The 22,213-nt window shown below is 44.9% G+C and overlaps 1 protein-coding gene across 1 annotated transcript in view; it reads right to left on the bottom strand.

The window, feature by feature from the left end:
- Positions 1 to 22,213, bottom strand: part of mdn1 (midasin AAA ATPase 1) — an 84,631-nt gene that overhangs the window by 42,539 nt on the left and 19,879 nt on the right. The window contains exons 19-34 of the mRNA XM_039782301.1: positions 21,475 to 21,685; positions 20,768 to 20,915; positions 20,453 to 20,560; positions 17,461 to 17,612; positions 16,431 to 16,609; positions 15,817 to 16,025; positions 15,236 to 15,382; positions 15,012 to 15,153; positions 14,790 to 14,924; positions 12,786 to 12,924; positions 12,395 to 12,527; positions 11,775 to 11,905; positions 10,062 to 10,200; positions 9,710 to 9,824; positions 456 to 716; positions 167 to 364 (exon numbers count right to left, since the gene is read on the bottom strand). Of these exons, the coding sequence (XP_039638235.1) occupies positions 167 to 364; positions 456 to 716; positions 9,710 to 9,824; positions 10,062 to 10,200; positions 11,775 to 11,905; positions 12,395 to 12,527; positions 12,786 to 12,924; positions 14,790 to 14,924; positions 15,012 to 15,153; positions 15,236 to 15,382; positions 15,817 to 16,025; positions 16,431 to 16,609; positions 17,461 to 17,612; positions 20,453 to 20,560; positions 20,768 to 20,915; positions 21,475 to 21,685 (2,547 nt within the window). The remainder of the gene's footprint in view (positions 1 to 166; positions 365 to 455; positions 717 to 9,709; positions 9,825 to 10,061; positions 10,201 to 11,774; positions 11,906 to 12,394; positions 12,528 to 12,785; positions 12,925 to 14,789; positions 14,925 to 15,011; positions 15,154 to 15,235; positions 15,383 to 15,816; positions 16,026 to 16,430; positions 16,610 to 17,460; positions 17,613 to 20,452; positions 20,561 to 20,767; positions 20,916 to 21,474; positions 21,686 to 22,213) is intronic.

Here is a 22,213-nt window from a genome sequence, read left to right as displayed (position 1 = left end):
ACACTTGGGAAATGGTGAAAAACTTTTACAGGCAGATGTAGGCGGGGCATACAGTTAGCCAGTAGATGCAGCTCTATGCAAGGAATGTGTTGATATAAAACATTTCAACATATAGGACATGAACACACCATCATATGAATAGGTTAGGAATCAGTAAGGTTCGTACCTAAAGCAATGTAGAAGGGGTCAATGCCGAAGAAGTCTTCGCCCCACTGGGGTTCCCGCGACAGTCCGCTGTCATACACTCTGAGGGCATCCAGCATCTCCTGGTCCAGCTTGGTCATCTTGCTCAGCCGCTGCTGCAGGTAGCCCAGGCACAGCCTGCGGGCCAGGAGGGCGCTGTCTGCAGACGACACTGTGGTTCCTGCAGGAAAAGGGAACCCCAATCACATTTCTTAAACACCACCATTGGGAGACAGACTCTCAGTGGAACTAAACATCAGCTGTCAGCTCACCGGAGCCGATGCCGTCTACATAGACCAGACATGCAGCGTGGATGAAGGCGGTAACTGTGTCCAGTCTGAGGTCCCACTCTGCCTCTTCTTCATCGTCCAAGGCTCCCATGGTCATGAAGCCGTCCTCGTCCCGCTCGCACACTGTGTTGAGGAAGTACACCCACGACAGGACGTCTCTGACGCTCAGGATGCAGCGGCAGCCAAAGTCCTGCTGGGTCAGCCACTCAATGAAGTCCAGCATCAGCTCGGCGATGTCGCCGCCTGCCACATCAGGAAAACTTTCTACATTAGGTAACTGTACGTCACTCTTTGTGCGTTGCATTAAAGTGCATACAGCAACAACACTGAGGTCTGCAGTGTAGCTAACACCAAGGCCCTCTACACATCATTGGTGTTTGGTTTGCCCTGGTGAGCTGATCCATTTTGTTCCTCAGAGACAGCAATGACTTTGAACTTCATGGCAGTGCTACCTTGGTTGTTGCGCATCACTCAGATCTTATGCCTTGCTGTTGTGCTGTAAGTTCAATCAACTCAACCTTGGCTTTGTTTGTTGTGACTTCTTAATGTGCAACCAACAGTGTTGCCACAGGAACTTTGAAAAAGTAACTTAGTTACTTTACAGATTACTTGATTTTAAAAGTAACGAAGTTAGATTACAAGTTACTTTATTAGTTACATTCAGCAACTGCCGACAACCCCCCCCACAGCCTCAACATAAAAATGACAACCGGTTTACTGTGAGGCAGCTCGGTGTTGCCAGTAGTAGGATCTGGTTTATTATGGCACGAAAGAGAGCGAGTCAACCGTGTTTAAGAGCAGCATTTCCTCTACAACATAGGCCTACTGCCCGACCAACTTCTTCAACTCTCCCCCACTTACTGGTTTTGCACCGATGTGGGGGACCTCCTTCTCTCTGCTTCGCACCACCTGCTGGGACTTGCTCTGTAAGTTTGACTGCAGCGCTGCGACTCCAAATGTTTCTTCAAATTTGACGTAGTGTTTTTGTAGCTAGATAGCACTTTGTCGCCACCAGCACAGAGTGTACAACAAACCTTAATACTGCCGTCTTTAGCTGACACAAACTCAAAATAGGGACTGTATTTCCAGTTAGAAAGCGCACATCTCTCTCCTCCCTCCATTGTTGTTTACGTTTGTGTCGCTGCGTGGTACACGTGACCTGTCCTCATGCTGAAAACGTGACCTGTCCTCATGCTGAAAACGTGACCTGTCCTCATGCTGAAAACGTGACCTGTCCTCATGCTGAAAACGTGACCTGTCCTCATGCTGAAAACGTGACCTGTCCTCATGCTGAAAACGTGACCTGTCCTCATGCTGAAAACGTGACCTGTCCTCATGCTGAAAACGTGACCTGTCCTCATGCTGAAAACGTGACTTGTCCTCATGCTGAAAACGTGACCTGTCCTCATGATGAAAACGTGACCTGTCCTCATGATGAAAACGTGACCTGTCCTCATGCTGAAAACGTGACCTGTCCTCATGCTGAAAACGTGACCTGTCCTCATGCTGAAAACGTGACTTGTCCTCATGCTGAAAACGTGACCTGTCCTCATGCTGAAAACGTGACCTGTCCTCATGCTGAAAACGTGACCTGTCCTCATGCTGAAAACGTGACCTGTCCTCATGCTGAAAACGTGACCTGTCCTCATGCTGAAAACGTGACCTGTCCTCATGCTGAAAACGTGACCTGTCCTCATGATGAAAACGTGACCTGTCCTCATGATGAAAACGTGACCTGTCCTCATGATGAAAACGTGACCTGTCCTCATGATGAAAACGTGACCTGTCCTCATGATGAAAACGTGACCTGTCCTCATGATGAAAACGTGACCTGTCCTCATGCTGAAAACGTGACCTGTCCTCATGCTGAAAACGTGACCTGTCCTCATGATGAAAACGTGACCTGTCCACATGCTGGCACGTGACTTGTCCTCATGATGAAAAACGTGACCTGTCCTCATGATGAAAACGTGACCTGTCCTCATGATAAAACGTGACCTGTCCTCATGAAAACGTGACCTGTCCTCATGATGAAAACGTGACCTGTCCTCATGATGAAAACGTGACCTGTCCTCATGCTGAAAACGTGACCTGTCCTCCATGAAACGTGACCTGTCCTCATGATGAAAACGTGACTTGTCCTCATGATGAAAACGCGTGACCTGTCCACATGCTGAAAACGTGACTTGTCCTCATGATGAAAACGTGACCTGTCCTCATGCTGAAAACGTGACCTGTCCTCATGATGAAAACGTGACCTGTCCTCATGATGAAAACGTGACTTGTCCTCATGATGAAAACGTGACTTGTCCTCATGATGAAAACGTGACCTGTCCTCATGATGAAAACGTGACCTGTCCTCATGATGAAAACGTGACCTGTCCTCATGATGAAAACGTGACCTGTCCTCATGATGAAAACGTGACCTGTCCTCATGCTGAAAACGTGACCTGTCCTCATGATGAAAACGTGACCTGTCCTCATGATGAAAACGTGACCTGTCCACATGCTGAAAACGTGACTTGTCCTCATGATGAAAACGTGACCTGTCCTCATGCTGAAAACGTGACCTGTCCACATGCTGAAAACGTGACTTGTCCTCATGATGAAAACGTGACTTGTCCTCATGCTGAAAACGTGACTTGTCCTCATGATGAAAACGTGACTTGTCCTCATGCTGAAAACGTGACTTGTCCTCATGCTGAAAACGTGACCTGTCCACATGCTGAAAACGTGACTTGTCCTCATGATGAAAACGTGACCTGTCCTCATGATGAAAACGTGACCTGTCCTCATGATGAAAACGTGACCTGTCCACATGCTGAAAACGTGACTTGTCCTCATGATGAAAACGTGACCTGTCCACATGCTGAAAACGTGACTTGTCCTCATGATGAAAACGTGACTTGTCCTCATGATGAAAACGTGACTTGTCCTCATGCTGAAAACGTGATTTGTCGTATACGTGACTTCACTCCCCGAGACCCAAGAAGAAAGCAAAAATATATAGCTTTTCTAAGGAAAATGACAAAAATAGTAACGCACAGTGACTTGGATAAGTAACTTTAATCTGATTACTGGTTTGAAAATAGTAACGCGTTAGATTACTCGTTACTGAAAAAAGTGGTCAGATTAGAGTGGCATCACTGGCAACCAATGAGAGGACTTTGTCCACTTGGGGGCAGTGAAACAAGCAGAGGCCTGTACTACGAAGCAAGATTTGGCGTTAGCGAGGTAACTTCAGGTTCAACCCAGGCTTTTCTGTATCACGAAGGTGGATCACTTGTTACCGGGTTCAATCGCCGTGGTAACTCATGCTGGACGCCTAACCTGGTCGGGAGCAGGTTAAGTTGGAGATCAGAGATCAACTCGTGTAAAAGCACCGCCTACTGACCAATCAATACTCGATTGATAACGGCGTCACCGTTCTGGTAGAAGATCTGCTGGAGCTCGGTGAGCGGAGAGAAAGAGAGAGAGAGAGGGAGAGGGGGAGAGAGGGGTGCGCTCATAAAAGTTAAAACATTTAGAGACCGACAACCAGGTTAACATTCCCTGATGGGTATATTTATGAAATATATAGATTTTAATGGGAGGGAATTACATATCGGCCATTTCTCGGCTTCTTGAGTCGGCAATGCACACAGCGGTTTGAATTATGTTTTTATATGTTTTATTTGCTCTCACGATCGCTTCCCACAGCCAGGGTTGCAACTGAAATAACAGGCTAAAGCAACGACAGTTTATGGAAATCACAAGTGTAATTATGGTCAGATATTGTGCCTGACTGATGGGGAAGTGATATTGATAAGTGTTTACAAGTGTCGCCTATTTTTTTGCCAGCTTTCCTCCTGTTTTAGGAAGCAGCAACTCTATTGCGTTTTGCCTGCAAATCCGTGTCTGTGTTCTTCATATTTATGTAGAATTAGGGGTCCAAGCCCGAGGGGGCATGGGAACCGCTTAATGCAAGGCAACGCGGTTCACATCTCCAGCGGAGCTGTGGAACCCTATTGTTTTTCTAAAGATTTGTATTATTATTATTCTTCTCCGCGTAAAACTCCGACTGCAGCCTAAACCGTACATGGTGGGGGGTTGGACTGGTCCAAAACCCCGCAAGGACCTCAGGACCCATTTCCACCACTAGGTGGCACTATAGCAGAAATAACGCGTTTGGCCCTATAACTCCCACACCGTACTTCCGACAGTCAAAAACCATACATCTACGCGTTCACTGGATCTAACTGAATCACATGATATAGGCCATGCCCATTTCCACCGGGAATTTTATGTGTGAAAAATCGTGATTTATCAAAAACCTACTTTTTCGAACTCCTCCTAGACCGTGCGACAGATCAGCACGAAACTTGGACCGTAGCATCTCCAGAATGACCTGACTAAAAGTTATGGAAAGAATTGTTATACGATAAAAATTGCGCATATAAAAAAGGCACAAACTAATTTGTGTAGCTAACTATGAAAACACCAACTTTGCCATATCTCAGCCAAAATAAATGCTACCAACGCCAACAACTTTTTTTTTTGCCATTCTTCTATGTATATGACCTTTTCCCCCCCCTTTTACGAAAATTGGTCACTAGGGGGCGCGACAAGTACAAAAAGTTTATATCTCATGAACGGCTCATCCGATTTATACAAAATTTGATGGGTACCATCTGGGGCCAATCCTGAGGCCAACCCTAGAATGGAGTACCGAGGGGTCAAAGCGGGCATGTCCTATGGGACCCAATGTGACCCAACTCTAGATTCACCACTTACACTAATGTGACCAACTTTAACTTCCTAGCTCTGGGGAGTTTACTCCCCGGAGTCCTTATGTTTCTTCTACGCAGAGCTATGCTCTGCGATTCTCTACAATTCCCGGCCGCACCCTGCTGCATCCTGCTGCGTCCGCCGCATCCACCCGTGCTCTGCAGCGCCACGTTACACCCCGCAACACCCTGCTGTGATGTTCCTATGCACAGAGTAGTCAGGATCTGGTATAGGAGACTGCACTACTCAGTATGACACGATGTGCCCTGCTATGACATGAACTTCCACGATGACCTTCGAAGTCACTGTTCCATTATCTCTAATGTGACTATTATCGCCACTGTTCATCACACCCCCAACCGGCCCGTCAGACACTGCCTACCAAGAGTCTGGGTCTGTCGAGGTTTCGAGTTTTTCCTCGCCACTATCGCAATAGCCACTGCTAATGCTTGCTCTTGAGGGAATTACTGTAATTGTTGGGTTTTTTGGAATTTATAGAGTGTGGTCTAGACCTACTCTATCTGTAAAGTGTCTCGAGATAACTCTGTTATGATTTGATACTATAAATAAAATTGAATTGAATTAAAATTTACAGTGTAGATGGACAATGGGCCATTGATCACACCTACCAAAAATTACACATGTGGACCACTAGTTGGCGCTATAATGTCTTTTTGTCATAAACTCCCACAATACACATCGCACATTAAAGATTCCTTGAATCAAGCTGAATTACCTGATATAGGCCACGCCCATTTCCGCACAAACGTTTTTTCGTAATATCGCGCAATGTGCAAAACCAACTTTTTCGAACTCGTCTTAGGCTGTGCGACTGATCTGCACGAAACCTGGTAGTAAGCATCTCCAGATGTACCTGACAAAAAGTTATGGAAAGAATTTTGCTACGTAAAAGTATGCCAATTTGACAACCAAACAAATTTTCCTAGCTAGCTACCACACACGTATCATATCTCGGTTAAATTTAATGTTATCAGCAAATAACTTGAGATCCTTGGTCAACATCCAAGATCCTCTGTACCAAATTTGGCGAAGATCGGCCTTTAGGGGGTGCTATAAGCAACGTTTATTTGTTTCGCCCAATAACTCAATGCATTTAAACGTGAAATTTGCAATTGCAATATCTCTGCCACAGTAAAAGCAATCAACACAAAACTTGTGATGCTCGTTCGGCATGGCGCTCTGAGGCTCTGTACCAAATTTGGCAAAGATCGGCCATCAGGGGGGCGCTATAGTCAACATATACCAGTTTGGGCCTTTTAATCCCTTCTGAGGTCTAGCATGTTGTATGCAATGCCAAACGGGACTTCACTTAACACTTAATAATAACTTTATAACTTCATAATTTTAAATAGTCGAAGCGTAGGGTCTTTTGGAGCTAAAAGCTAACAGTTGCCCCTTTCTGCTGGTGTTTTCTTTGTCTTCCTAGCCCTTACAGAAGGTTTTGCGTCCAGCCTAGAAGTCCAGAGTTTTTCGGGTCTTTGTGAAATTAATCCATACTGTTACATTCAAGATTGATACACTGTGTGTAAGAAATGTTAATAGTTTGTCCATTATGAGTTATAATGTTCAATATGTTTATTTTTCCACTGGATGACTCAAAATATATAGAACTGTAGATGTGTTGTTCGTTGGGCATGCCGCTCTGAGGATTTGTACCAAATTTTGCAAAGATCGGCCATTAAGGGGCGCTATAATCAACGTATAAGTGTTTTGCCCTGTTAATCAATGTTAATGGAATATTTGCAATGGGAATGTATCACAGAGCTTGCAGCTCACACTTCTCAATATTTACTGATGTTTACCTCCTACTGAGTTGAAAGCCTACTTTACGGCTTTAATATCGACTTAATAGGCGCGTGTGCTTGTGTCGGCGGCTGTCCATTTCCTAAGGTTCTGAAATGCAAACAACTTTTGACTACTTTATGTTTTTTTTATACGACGTGCGCCTGTGAGCACCCTCGGAGGAAAACATCAATCGGCGCCTATGACACCATTTATCAAAGATCAATACACTTTTATTTCTAAAGAATATTTAACACTGGAACTGGAAGACATTTTAAATATCCACAATATGTCTTTGATCTCCTTTGGTATGTCGTCTTTCACGCTGATGTAGGCTACAGTTGTGGAATTGCCGTTTGTGACACGTAAGTTCTCAGACTAGAGACTCTGTACTACATTTTACAATTATTTAACACTAAATATTACATTTAAATAATATATAATAAAAAAATAAAATCTAAATGTATGGCTAGCTGCCACGTGGCGAGTAAATGTACCAAAATAGTTCTGTTTTTCAGCCTTCATTTTGGCGAAGGTGCGGCTTCTACTCCTCTGCAGGTCGGAGCTTCGTGGGGGCGGGCCGACACACACAGACACACACACACACACTTTCCACACTCCGTGTCCGCGGACAGCTGTAGGCTTGTACCGTTAATGTTCGGTGCATTGTCGGACACATGGAGCCACTTTCCTGAAACCGCTTGCGGACTGAAGAGTCCACAGCGGCGTGTATGTCCGAGCGTCTGCCCCACAGTCTCCACCTGCAGGTTGTCAGCTGTGTGGTTTGGAATGAAACGGAGAAAACGGGACGTCAACACGGTGGATATCGCTCATATACTTTCTTTTTTTGACGGCGCCTTAACTGCAAAGTGCTGCAGGAAACCCTGCTCCAACTCTCTCGCTCTCTCCGCCTGGAGTAGCCTACCGCCCACAAAGACCATGCGCCTGACAAGAGGGTTCACTCCTCGTTACGCTAAGGAACCGAGAGTGGTCCTCCAGTCTCTTTGGTAGAGAGAGAGAGGGAGAAACGAGGAAAATAAACAAGCATGCAAACGGAAATTATCGCGTTTGCCCCCCCTACGTAATGCTTCAGGTCCCGCATTGGCGCAGCTTCCTAGGTCATCGGGGGCGACTGGCGCAGCTCCCCGGGGCGTCGGGGACGACTGGCATCGGAGGCGACTGGCATCGGAGGCTTGGGCCCCGTCATAACTACTTGCAGTTCTAGTTATAGTTTTCTCTTCTTATTTAAAATATGCAGCTCTGGTAGATGTTTGTGATTGGTCGTGGTGCGCAAACACCGCCTCTTTTATGTGAACACGCGCGCCGCTGGATTGGGAAACCCTGGGTTGATCTAACTAGTTGTTAACTAGCGTCGTGACACAGCTTATGCTGGACCGTGGTTGTTAGGTTAGGTAAAGCTGGGTTACTGAAAGAAATCCAGGGCATGTTGATCTTGCTTCGTAGTACAGGCCTTTGGAAACACATTAAGTTGTTGTGGTGGAGCGGTTAGCAAACAGTTGCCTATTCACACATCCAGCAGACACAGAGAAACGTAAGCATTCATTTGGAAAAAATCTTTAGCTGCTAAATGATCCTCTATGTTCACCAGCTACAGTCTCTAACTGTGCAACACAGTGACTTTAGCAGAGCTGGAAACAGCGAGGAGAATCAAACTCCTGTCCTGTAACCATTCGGCTACCAAGGCGCTCCTATCTGAGCTTTCTTGTTGAAAACAGCTACCTGAAAAAATGAGAGTGACAAAGAGTGAAATGACTACTCCTTTCACATTACTCATAGTCATCTAATCCATTGTGCTGCCAGGTCTGTGAGTAGTCGCAGAGCAAACAATGATGTCAACCTAGACTGGCTGTCCTAACCCTTCCCCTGAGCAGTGCTCCTAGCGTGGCTACAAACTAGAAATTAGAAAAAGAACAGATCAACAGGCCTGACTGCAACAGCCATGAAGACCAACTTGGACTCACTGCATTAGTACTAGAGCTTTGACGGTTTACTCTGACCGGTGAACAACAGATTTAATAATCAACTAGCTTAAAAGGTAGCTATTGAGGAGGGGGGCAAGGTGGAGGGTGGGGGTGTGGCCTTGACCAACTGCCACTTTGCTCATTTGAAAGCCATGATGTCTCTCTCTCTCTCTCATGGGTGGGCCAAATTCTCTGGGCGGGCAAAGCAGAGAAAGGGGAGGTAACCTTGCTCCTTATGACCTCATAAGGAGCATGATTCCTGATTGGTCCATCTGAGCTTTCATTTTCTCAAAGGCAGAGCAGGAAACCCAGGGCTCGGTTTACACATAACCATTTCTAGCCACTGGGGGACCATAGGCAGGCTGGGGGAACGCATATTAATGTTAAAAAAACTCATGAAGTGAATGCCATGGGACCTTTAACAAATAATATTTGAGGAAAAATGTTGAGTCATATGTTGATGATCTACCATTATTTTAACGGAAATAATTTAGACTCTAAAACATAAATAACTATGATGCAACGATTACGTAATAATGGTTAACAGAGGTCAAAGTGTCTCAAAATGGCTTAGCCAATCTGTTCAGCGACCAAACTATTTAAATATTGATTGTATTATATGTTTGTAAAGTGTAACTGAGTGACTGTAACTGAAAGGTGTTTCAGCACCAGATGCTGGTTTACCATCGAGCGAGAGGCCCGAGCGCAGGTTGTGTTGGATGATCTGGATCAGGTCAGCGCGGCTGTTGCTCTGAGGACACCAGATCTCTGTGAAGCGGTTCCTCAGGGCCGGAGACAGCTGTCCCAAAGCACACAAGCACAAAGTCAGACACTACGCCTACATACAGGTATGGTTAGTTAGTCTGAAAGCACATTCTGACATTTGAAAAAGCATGGTCAATCACTGGGACAAACATCCTACCTTCAATCTCAGTGGAATCAATTACAGAAAAATGCAACACTGTCTTTTTAATAAGTCATCAAGTAGGACTTCATCTTGAGATCCACTGACAACACAGTTTGGTTTTTCATCTACCTCCTTCTTGCCAAAGTCTCCTCCAGGATTCATGGTGGCAACCAGCCGGAAAGCTGCAGCTGCTCGGATCAGTTCCACATCGTCGTTGTCCCCACTGCCCTTCTCTGCCAGCACCAGGGACTTCTCCGTCTCCAGAACACTGACAGGAAAAAACCACACACGGTCAAGGGCTCTTCTTAGTGTCGACAACATGTAAAATGTCATACTTCATGTCATACTTCATGTTATACCAAGTCTACCTAAATTACACTTTGCGGCACTATTGGTCACAAGTGTCGTAAAAGTGCACTCCGTTGCATATTCGTCTTACTGTCCTCACAAGGTGCATAAAAAGCTTGACAAGGGTCAGCCCATAGCAAGGACTACTTTCTGGAGAGGATGTGCGGAACAAAAAGCAAACCATACACACACACACACACACATTCTTTACATGTCCAACATTGATACCCATTTTGGGAAGAGGTTGAAAAAAACCTAAAGTCTGAAAGTAGAAAATATCTTGGGTATTAATTTACTATACACATGGTCGTTCTTCAACTGAAGCAAAGTCTAGAATCCTCTCTGCCTTTAACACTCTTCAGACATCTCTGCAGATCTTGTTGTTGTCACTTATTCTAAATGCTGATAAGACAAAATGTGTTTTATTCTTCCTGCCGCACATGTTGTACACATAAAGGTGCTGAAAGTTGTTCATCGCTTCTCTAATTTAAAACTAACGTTGATTAGAGCATATCCAAGGACTGGCTAACTCTTGAAAATATTATTCTTCCCTTGGGAAGACTGCCTAACCCTAACTCTAGCCACCATATAAATTAAATTAATTACCTTAAAACTGGGATGTCTCATCCTAATGGATGAATTTAAACTTTGAATTGTGGACCTCTTTAAAAATGTGTGACTGTAAAAAACAATGTGGAGAGCATCTGGCCCGTCCCATGTGTCTTCTCGTCTTCTGCATATACAGTATGGGCAACATGATGGTTTACACACACACACACACACACACACACACACACACACACACACGTTAGAAGAAGAAGAAAACATACACTGTACTGTGGACTGGCACCTCTCCAGCTACCAGTCCACAGTCCGTACTTGGTCCTTACAGTGACCTGCGACCCTCTGCTGGTTCCCAAACCAAGTCCCTACAGACTGAGCTACCCCTGCCACCGTGTGCGTGCGTGCGTGTGTGTGTGTGTGTGTGTGTGTGTGTGTGTGTGTGTGTGTGTGTGTGTGTGTGTGTGTGTGTGTGTGTGTGTGTGTGTGTGTGTGTGTGTGTGTGAGTGAGTGAGTGAGAGGGGGGGGGTGTATGTGTTGGTGAGTATAAAGTCAGCAGTACACTATAGCTGTGAACGTAGCAGGGCAGTCTGTGTTCAGTTTATCTGTCACTGAATAAAAGCTACTACTCCTCAGACCCAAGCCAAGTTCCTGTGTCTTGCTGCAAGTTGTTTAGTCAAGGGACACAACAACCTCAGCATAGGCTCATAGGGCTGGCTTTAAGGTGGACCAGATATTCTCAAATTACTGACAAGCCGCTCCCCCAAGCTTTGCTTTAGTGATCTCTCCTTTGCTGCAACCGACAACCAGTTTATGCTAATAACTGTGCAATGACGTCACCAAAATGCAAATTATGTAATTTGCACCCAAGTGCTCCAAAACCCAGGGAAAACCTTTGTGCTGCTGTCTGCATGTGCCTGTGTGAGTGTCTACCTGTTGAGTCTCTCCAGCACCGAGTCGTCTGCCAGGGAGATCTCATCCAGGAGAAACACTCCTCCCTCCTTCATGGCCAGCACCAAGGGACCGTCATGCCACTGAAACAGCCTGCTGTCCTCTCCATCAGTCTACACACACACACACACACACACACACACACACACACACACACACACACACACACACACACACACACACACACACACACACACACACACACACACACACAGTAAGGACAGGGTCAGCTGATGTCACAGAATCTTCTTTCCTTTGTGTCTTCTTATTGGCTCCATTTAAATGTAACAATGTTGTTCCTTGTATTCTTTTTGACCTGCAATTAAACTGCATCAACATCTCCACTCTATGGAACCTCTGAAGGGGTGAAAGATACCGTTGAGTATTATTAAGAGGTGGTGCTCACCTCACTACAACCTGAACCCAATAGACAAAAATGATTTTGCAATACATACATACATGCACACGAATCTTGTTTCTCTAAGCGTCTGGTGAGACAGAAATGTAAGTGGTAGTAGTTTGTTACGTATCTTGCCCACTTCTGCCATTTCAAATGAACCTTAGGGTATCCCTTTGTAGTTTTTACATTTCCTGGTCAGTACCTGATGTGTGTGTCTGACAGGCCGCAGGCCTCCCAGGAAGTCAGACGTCTCCATGTGTAGGTGACAGTTGACGGAGAAAAACTTCTGTGCAGCCAGAGCAGCAAACAGCTGGCAGATTGTAGTCTTTCCACATCTGGTTAAGGAACAGGAGAAGAGCTTAGCATGATTTAAATCCCCAGACACTCATACACATCTTCACACTCCGTAAGGAGCATCAGACACAAACAAAGTTCTAAGAACTCATTGTATGGAATCTACTCATGTACAACATCTTATCTGAATCTGTCCAGGAGTTGCTGGATATTTCAAGCTGCTTCCATGACTAAGTGATCATTTTACTCTACCCTTCCTAAAGACAGAATGATTTGGGCCTTGCTCATGTGAATCTTACCCAGTGTCTCCTACGAGCAGGACAGACTCCCCAAATCGCAGCGCCCGTCCTACCAGCACAGCCAGTCTTCTCATGCTGCGAGTCCACACCACATGGCGAAACTCCTCTGGGACCCCGGCGATGCTGTCGATGAAGGGACCTGCCAATCACAGCACCAAGCCAACATGAGTTCATGGCCTCTTTCTCTCCTCATAGTTTACTTATGTCCACTTTCTCTTCACCTTTCCGTCAACATTTAAAAGAGCTCAGAAGCAACCTTAATAAATATGGAGTTTAATAGGCAACCTTCCACTCAGATGTGATAAATACAATATCAATATAAATACAAATATACAATATACAATACAAATATATAAATAAAGGCTGACTCCGTTAATGGCTGCAAATGGGACACATTTGAAGCTGTGGTGGAGAGGAGGTCACTGAAAAAACTGTTATCTATCATGGATAACCCCCACACTCCACACTGGCCCTACAGCAGAGCACCTTCTCTAAGAGGCTCCGACAGCTTCGGTGTCACACAGACCGCTACAAGAAATCATTCCTGCCACAGGCAATACAACGTTTTTAAACTTCATCAAGACTTATATACACATCACAATATACACCCTAAACAGGTTTTACTATAAATACTATTAAGTAGTTGGACATTCTTATTCGCCACTTGTATATACGTTTGTACATTCTATCCTTTGTATTTTTTATCTTTATTTTTTGAATATTTGTTCTTGTATTCTATCCTATTTATTATTTCTTGTATATTCTGTATGTGTGCTGTGTGTCTGATATTTTGCTGCTATAGTGCTGACATTTCCCAATTTGAGATCAATAAAGTCTATCTAATCTGATCTAATCTAAATTAAAAATCTCTTGAGGGAGTAATCCCTTGAAGCAAAACTTTTGCTGAACAGTGGCCACAAAGGCACTGAGTTTTACACAATTATGTCCAGTTGAATTTCCTGCTGTGATTACTCCTTGTTGGACTTCTGATCAAACCACTTAAGTAGAGAAGAGTCATCCAATCAGTGAGCTGACTCAGTAGTGTCCGGTACACAGTAACACAAACGCTTGCTAACATAAAACCCCAAAATGCATTGCACATGGAGCTGAGTGCAAGTTCCTTCAGGATGACTTCCTAAACATAATCACTCCTCATTCCACTGAATGGTTCAGCTGTACAGGTGTTCACTTTAGTCTTAACCAATCGGAAGCGGCCATGAAATTCACGAGCCAATCACTGCACGACTTCCCTGTTTTAAACCTGTCTCTCTTTTTGCTGCTCAGTTGTCATTACAGGATACGAGCACCACCCTCCTCCTCCCCTGCTCCTCCGGTCTTCGCCCCTCACGGTTCCTGGGTCCTCTCCCGGCAGCCTTTGGCATTGGTCTTCAGGCTCCTCACGCCACCATCAGTGTCTAGACTCCATCGGGGGGTTCATACTTCGGCCCTACCCCTTTTTAAAAGTTTCTCAGAATTTTTTAATAATGGTGGAGTCTAATCTCCAAAGACTGTACTGTACATTTCACGCACATGTACAATAAATCATCACATATCAGAAATGAAGTCTACTGATTGAAATGAGTTTAACATTATAGTTGTAGGAGGAAGACGGTGTCATTTCTTCTTTCATAAGTGACATAGTCTGACATCAAAGTATAGAGCAGGAGAGTGATTCTAAACCATGGAAGGCACAGACAGACATCAACATGCTGTTCTAAAGAAAAGGAATGTGGATTCTACGATGTACTGTATATTTTGTGAGTGCCATGTGCTCCCAGCTATCTCTCTACGTTTGTATCTGAATACCAGGTTGACTCTTTGAGATTATCTATTATCTATTGCCTCGATTAAAACAATAACAGATTTTGATGAAAGACTCAGTGAAGCCCCTTCGGATTCAAAAACGACAACAGTTAAAACATCCTGCATTATTCAACCAAACTTCAAGTACAGTGCGAGAGCGTGAGGTGGCCCTGGAACGGCGTGTGCTAGTGTTCCACTTACTGAACTGGCCTGTGACCTGTTTCTGAGAGAACAGGCTTTCAGGGTTCACCGTCCTCTTGAAGTGCTTCTCCAGAATGGACAAGATGGTGGCCTCTTCCTCGGGCTTCCTCACACGTCCTGCCAGCAGCATGTACCCTGGTGAAGACCACAACAACTTTATCTCAGGTTTCAACGGAACACCGTGTCGGTTGGGGACTCAACAGACAGTGTGACGAGCCTCACCATCGTCAGCCAAATGCTGCAGCCAGTCCTGAGAGGCGTCGGTCTGCTCCTCCAGCCTGTAGCGATCTGCCCAACGGAACAGATCTCGGAGGGTGATGAAGCCATGTTTCCCCGCAAACACAGATGAACCCCTGCGTAATGACTGAAAACACATGTCACACATCAAGTTAGGATTGGCCAGGACAGCTAGGTAACAGCAACGACATACACGAGTGTCCAGTTACCTGAAGCTCTTGCATGACTTTGACCAGCCGGGTGCAGTAGGACGGAGGCAGGCTGCACCTCTGGTGGAGGATGGTCTCCAGCTCTCCACTGGGCAGCTCATCAAAGTGCAGCTCCACAAAGCGGTTCCTGAAAGCCCTGGACAGCACCTGGAGATCAGTCAGGAAAGATTACTCAAACGGTTTCTAGGTTGTGTTGGACAGGTACAAGTGAAGTAAGTTTATTAGCCCCACCCAGAGATGGGGGCTGGAGTTTAAGACTCAGACTGACCAAATAATATATTTTGCATTGTATCTCCTGAACCAAACATGATAACACAGAATATGTGATATGTGATGTCTACCTATGTTTTGATGGTCAAGGATTACAATGATATCTTACCACTACCCCTACACGTGAACATGCAAAACAGAGTGGTAGGGCTAAGTGGTAGGGGCAAGGGCCTAGATGAGTCACCAAGACTGTGGGGACCATGAGTATCTGTATCAAATTCCATCTAACCAGTGGTTATCAAGCTATCTCAATCTGAACCTCACTGTGAGCACGCCATCCATAAATCTCTCAGACTGAATGAATGCTATACCTTTCTACCGCCATAGAGACCAGGTGGATTCTGGGTAGCAAACAGCAGGAACCTGGGGTGCGCCTTGATGACTTCCTGTGTCTCGGCCACAAAGAGCTCCCTGTTGTCGTCCAGCAGCCTGTTGAGAGCCTCCAGGACGTCGGTGGGGGCGAGGTTCAGCTCGTCCAGGATGATCCAGTAGCCTTTCCTCATGGCGTCTATCAGAACACCTGCAGCACACAGTGAGTGGTTAGTCGGGGGGGGCAGTTTCTCTACATAACACTCAAAAGGCTGATTTCTGAGTCTATAAATGTTGCAATCTTACGGTTTACTGCTTAGATTTAGTCCTACGTGTACATTATATCAGAATCCATTTTTTAAGCTTCACATGTCTTTGTTCTGCAAAATATGCCATAGTTTTTAAATTCAGCTGGTTGCACTTTTTGTTCTTTGGATTTGACTACTTTCTTTGACGTCTGTAACCATATTTTCCGCTCTACCAGCTGAGCTACCCAGGCGCCCAATATTTTCCTCCTTAAACTGAAATATTCTGGTTGTTACTGCTTTTGTGTTAAATCTCATTTCAGATAATGTACAAATACATTTTAAAAACAGGTCAACATGAGTATCCGTACCCTCTTTGAACACCAGCTTGCCCCGGGCGTCTGATGAGTAGCAGCCTATGTACTCCTGGATGTCGGTGTGCTCGTGGTTGTTGATTCTCACACACTGGTTGCCCGTGGCTGCAGCCAGCCAGCGGATCAGGCTGGTCTTCCCTACAGACGTCTCTCCCTGGATCAGCACCGGGTGAGTCCTGCCAGGCCCAAACATTTAGACAGAGAGTGATGGGGGGGCTATTGACTGGTGAGGCGGGGCCGCTGAGTCATACAGCGGCCACAAATAAAGCCAGAACATCTTCATACGTGACAGGCGATGGGTATGTTAACATTGTGACAAGATAATTACATATGACTAAACAAGTCATTACTTTAAGCTGCACTATCAATATTTTTATTACTTTATTTCTTTAACACAATAATCATTTACTGCAGCTTTAACCAAAGAGAATACCGTTTGCAGTCATTACAGAATGTTTTTCTAATGTTTATTCACACCCCTCTGCTGAGCAACACACTACAGGATGGGACTATAGATGTATTTTAACATTAAACTGTCGGCCCTAAACACTCAAACTCAATTAATACAGCTTTAAGAAATGAATGGCAATCCAAAACCTCAAATTGAAGGTCTTCATTTTGTATACCACTATGTAAACTTGTGCACACTATACACTTTTTTTGTATGTCAACATGACATCACCCCATCCCACACCTTTGGGATGAGCTGGAGCGCTGACTGAGAGCCAGACCTGACCCCCACAGCAGCAGCGTTGGACCTCATTAATGCTCTTAAACTCTACAAATATTAGTTAGGAGTTCAGGAGGTCGGCTGTCCTTAACACAGGCCACACAGAGGCAGAAAAGCTGATCGCAGATCACCGACTGCAGGGGAATTCAGTCCAACCACATTTTATGTCCTGATGCATTCTTTCCTAAAGGGCCAGAATTAGCTCTGACAAAATGAACGACTGGACATTTATAGATGAACCCATTGATTTGGGGGAAATCCTGGGCAGGGAGTCAGGCTGGGCAACAGTTTTCCTACCCTGCAGATACCACTCTGGCGAGGTCGCGGAGGTTGAGTTTGACTGAGGCGGTGAGGATGTAACTGGGGTCCAGAGCTGGTTCCATCTCCCCCTGGGACACCCAGTAGCCCTCCACGTCCACACAGCGGCGATCTGAGGGTGCCGGGATGGGCTGCAGGACACATTACAAAAAGATTTTTTCCTCTGTTCAAAAATACCCTTTTGTACGTAAAGGGTGACATTAAACACTTTTATGAATTATTTATCTAATAGTTCATAAAGGTGCTGCTGCTAAGGACAAAAAAACCCAACATATTATACATACCCAAAACAGTAACTGTTATGTTCGACACCCTTTAATGAAGTCAAGTAAATTTCCTTCTTACAAAATCACAGAATTGTCGAACCTTTGTTACCCCTAGATTTGGAAGAGGAAAAAGTCCTAAAAACAATTCTATCACCAAAGATAGCATGTCTACATAAATACATACAGTGCTCAGCATAAGTGAATACACCCATGCTAAAGTTGACTTAAAAGAGGAATAAAAAAAAAAAAATCATCTTTTGGAAATTGATCTTAAAGGGGTGATAGAATGATTATATAGGGTATTTCACACTGTTCCTTATGGTCTCCTAATGGGGTATGTAACATTGGTTGGGCTGAAAATGGCCTGGTTGATATTTTATTGGCCCTTATGCATCCCTGTGTTTTGGCCCTATTTGTAACAAGAGCTTTTCTTCCAAATATGGTATGGTCATGAATATTTAGATGAGCTGCGCGCTGATTGGTTGAGCCTTAGCCCCGTACACACACATAGAGACGCGCGCTGATTGGTTGAGCGACTCGCCATACACACGCATTAGAGGTCGTGTGCTGATTGGTTGAGCGAATCCCCAATACACAGACATTAGAAACGCGACAGAATCTCATATTCCAGACACTGCAATGTTTCCTTACCAAATTCACTTCTGAGACTTTTTTATGCGAGAAATCAACTATATACAGCTCAAATATGGGCCTGTGTTGCTGCCTCGCCACCTGGCCTGCCTTCCTCCACAGACCCCGGCTTGCTGTGAGCTCGATTGAGCTCCGGCACGGCTGCTGCAGCCCACAGCACCTCATACCCGCGCAAAGTCACCGTTTGGGCTGGTGGACTACTACCAAACGCCGCTGCCCTGACAAAGCTCCAGGGCCTGATAACTCCTCTCTTCCTGCTAGCTAAATGGCCCGTGTGTGAGAGCGCGGTCAGCGAGCTTGTTACACCAGCAAACTCTTACCACATGTTACACACGTCACGCCACTTAGCTATACAACATATAACTATATGTTTTATAAAGCTGACAACGGTGTCCGATTTCAAGTTAATGAATATTTGTGAGCTGTACGGGTTTCGTTAGCTGCGACTGTCCCTGCAATCCTATGTGTACAGATTGCGGCTAGTTAGCTTCATTTTTGGTCGTAATTCGAGTAGCTATATTTACAGTTTGAATTTCGTCACGCCACTTATACAACATCTAACTATATGTTTTATAAAGCTAACAACGGTGTCCGATTTCAAGTTAATGAATATTTGTGAATTCCAGAGGAATTCTAAGAGGAGGCTAGCTAGCTCTCATTGATAGAGCTCCATCCAGCCGCAGGCGCTATCAATGAGACTCATGGACAAGCGGCGTTTATTTTCCCAATCGTTTGTTTAAATAACTCAACACATTATAATTACACACATTATAAGATTAACTAGAATCTGTGGTAAGAGAATGCTGGCGTAACAAGCTCGCTGACCGCGCTTTCACTCACATACACCGGCCATTTAGCTAGCAGGAAGAGAGGAGTTGCAGGCCCTGGAGCTCTGTCAGAGCAGCGGCGTTTGGTAGTAGTCCACCAGCCCAAACGGTGACTTTGCGCGGGTATGAGGTGCTGTGGGCTGCAGCAGCCATGCCGGAGCTCAATCGGGCTCACAGCAAGCCGGTGTTACACCGGGGTCTGTGGAGGAAGGCAGGCCAGGCGGCGAGGCAGCAACACAGGCAGCACCAGCCTCTGAAGTCCGACACACAGTCGGACAAAATTTGCAATTAGACATCAATTTTCGTAAAACAGCCCATATTTGACCTCTAAGTAGTTGATTTCTCGCATAAAAAAGTCTCAGAAGTGAATTTATTGGTAAAATAGCATAGGAACAATGTATAAATTTTCTGAGATCTGCGCGACCTAGATTCAGAAGACTACCTGATCTCAGGTCAGTTGTGTAGCCTATGCAAATGTTGGGGCGTGACCGTTCTCTTAATACACCCATGGGCTGACAAAGGTTCCGGTTTTTGGGAGGTTGACGTCAACTTCCAGCTTTGTTGGGATTCGCCCGTTTTCAGCGGCAGTTTCAAAATATATGATTTTCATAGTAAAGGGGTGTCAATGGGATTTTGAGCTTCTATGTATGTCCTATTTACCCACCGAACTGTCGTTATTCAACTATGACAGGGTAAAATTGGTTTTTCATTCTATCACCCCTTTAATGCCTTAATTAAAAAAATGAGGAAAAATCCAACCTTTAAGGACACCAATTTTCTTTGTGAATGAATAATGTATCATAAATAAATAAATGTTCTTCCTTAAAATACAGGGGGCATAAGTCAGTACACCCCTATGTTAGATTCCCATAGAGGCAGGCAGATGGTTATTTATAAAAGGCCAGTTATTTCATGGATCCAGGATACTGTGCATCCTGATAAAGTTCCCTTGGCCTTTGGAATTAAAATAGCCCCCCCCCACACACACACACACACACACACACACACACACACACACACATCATCACACGCCCTTCACCATACCTACAGATTGGCATGGAGTACTTTCCATAAAATCATCTCTCAATGCAAATCAAACCAGCTCTTAGGCTAACTGAAATAAAACCATGCCAATCTCCTAACATCCATATTCACTAATTGTTAACCCCATCAAACACTTAGCATAAACATTTGAAAAGACAGGAACTAGGTGTCAGAACGTCTTACTTGTTTGAGACACTTGGTGTTCCCCATCAGGATGTGCTGACACACCAGTTTCTGGACCAGAGGGTGGGAACTTCTATCCAGCTGAGTGAGGAAGCTCAGGCAGAAACCCTGCAACCAGGAGACAGGAACAAGGTCAACTACATCCAGGTGATCTAAACCTCCTTCATACACCAGGTGTCACTAACCCCAAACCGCTGGCATGTCTCAGTATCACCAGCAGGACATGAGGAAATGGTTTTCACGGACACTTTACAGAGATCATTGTATAACTGAGAGAGAGAGGGATTATTTAGATATTTCTGTTGAGGCTCCTACCTCGTAGAGTGAGCGCTGCACACTGTTACAGGGGTTTGCTGCCACATACTTCAGAGCCCTGCACAGAGTACGCAGACTGTAGTGGGGTCTGTGGCCCGTCCCATCCACCAGATGGGAGGTGGCCTCCTTTCGTACGGACAGGTAAAAACTACACACAAACACAATTAAGGAGTGAATTAGCTTGAGCCTTCTGCAGGATTCCGAAAACGGCAACAAACGGGAGTGTAGAGTGAGCAGTCACACTACAGGGTTTCTCTAGCATTAGAAGGCTTAGGGCGCAGTTTTGGACACCACTTAAGCCAATTGAATGTAAAATTAATGTAACTTTAAAACTAATTCACTTTTCTTAGATCTAATGATTGTAGTTGTCTACTGCGGTCTTCTTTAGTTTTGTCTTTAAGCTTTTAGAGTGCAACCTATTTATTATCTGCTCTAGCTTTTCTAACGGTTTAGGCACAGATATGGTAATAATAATGCTCCAAAATTGTGTCATTGTTTGTGTGATTCATGTTTTCTTGAGGGGGTGACCCCTAAAAATATCAAAGAACTTACATTTCTATTGTTGCACAAAATATATAAATCCAAGCACTCTCATGTCTAATTTCAAAAACTTTCTGATTTTATTCTGTGAAATTCTTCACAACCTTTAAAAGGACCTGTTGGAGCCATGTTAACTGCACCAGCTGTAACGTTATGTAAAGGCTGACCTGATGATGCCGCTGATAACACTCCTGGGGGGCTTCAGGAACCTGAGGTAGTCTGAAACCAGAATCTGCAGGTCCCCCTCATTCTCCAGCTCCTCCACATACAGCTCAGTAAACCTGTTCCTGAGGCCCAGCGGCAGGTTTCTCTTGCCCACATCAGTAGCTGGGTTCATGCAGGCAAAGAGACGGAAGTCTGGGTGGCGGAGCAGAGGCTCTGGGATCCAAAAACAACTATATTAGCAACAATCCCAGGAATATAGAAAAAAACTACGCAAAATGGCTAAATATATTTGATTCACATGATCAGTGTGATCTTTGGAATGTCACATGTGCAGCAGGTGTCTGGTCAGGAGAGTCAGCAAGCTCAGATGTGTAGCAGAACTAGTTGATGATTGATAGATCAGGGATTTATTTAGTGCTGTGTGTGCTGCGTTCCGACCACTCAAGACAATGCTTGTGGTTCCACCAGCCATAACACAGCGCATCGTAGAAGCTTTCCAGAAGCAGCTCTCCGCTCCGCTCTGCTAAGAATACGCGCCACATCTATTTCTGACGGAGCCGCGGGCCAATCAACAGGCCGGGCTGGGCAGGGAGTGGAACGGCTACAACATCCAGTCACTTTTCTAAATAAACTCCCTGTGCAGACTTCTGATTGTTTCTATCATCACTACACTATTTTAAGCCTCAAATCTTTGATAAGTGGACTAAATGGAAGGAACTATTTAACAAAAATGACCAAAAC

The sequence above is a fragment of the Perca fluviatilis genome, chromosome 18 (assembly GCF_010015445.1).
Source record: "Perca fluviatilis chromosome 18, GENO_Pfluv_1.0, whole genome shotgun sequence".
In the NCBI taxonomy this organism is placed as follows: domain Eukaryota; kingdom Metazoa; phylum Chordata; class Actinopteri; order Perciformes; family Percidae; genus Perca; species Perca fluviatilis.
The sequence above is the reverse complement of the archived record's forward strand: the minus strand, read 5'-3'. Positions and strand labels throughout refer to the sequence as shown.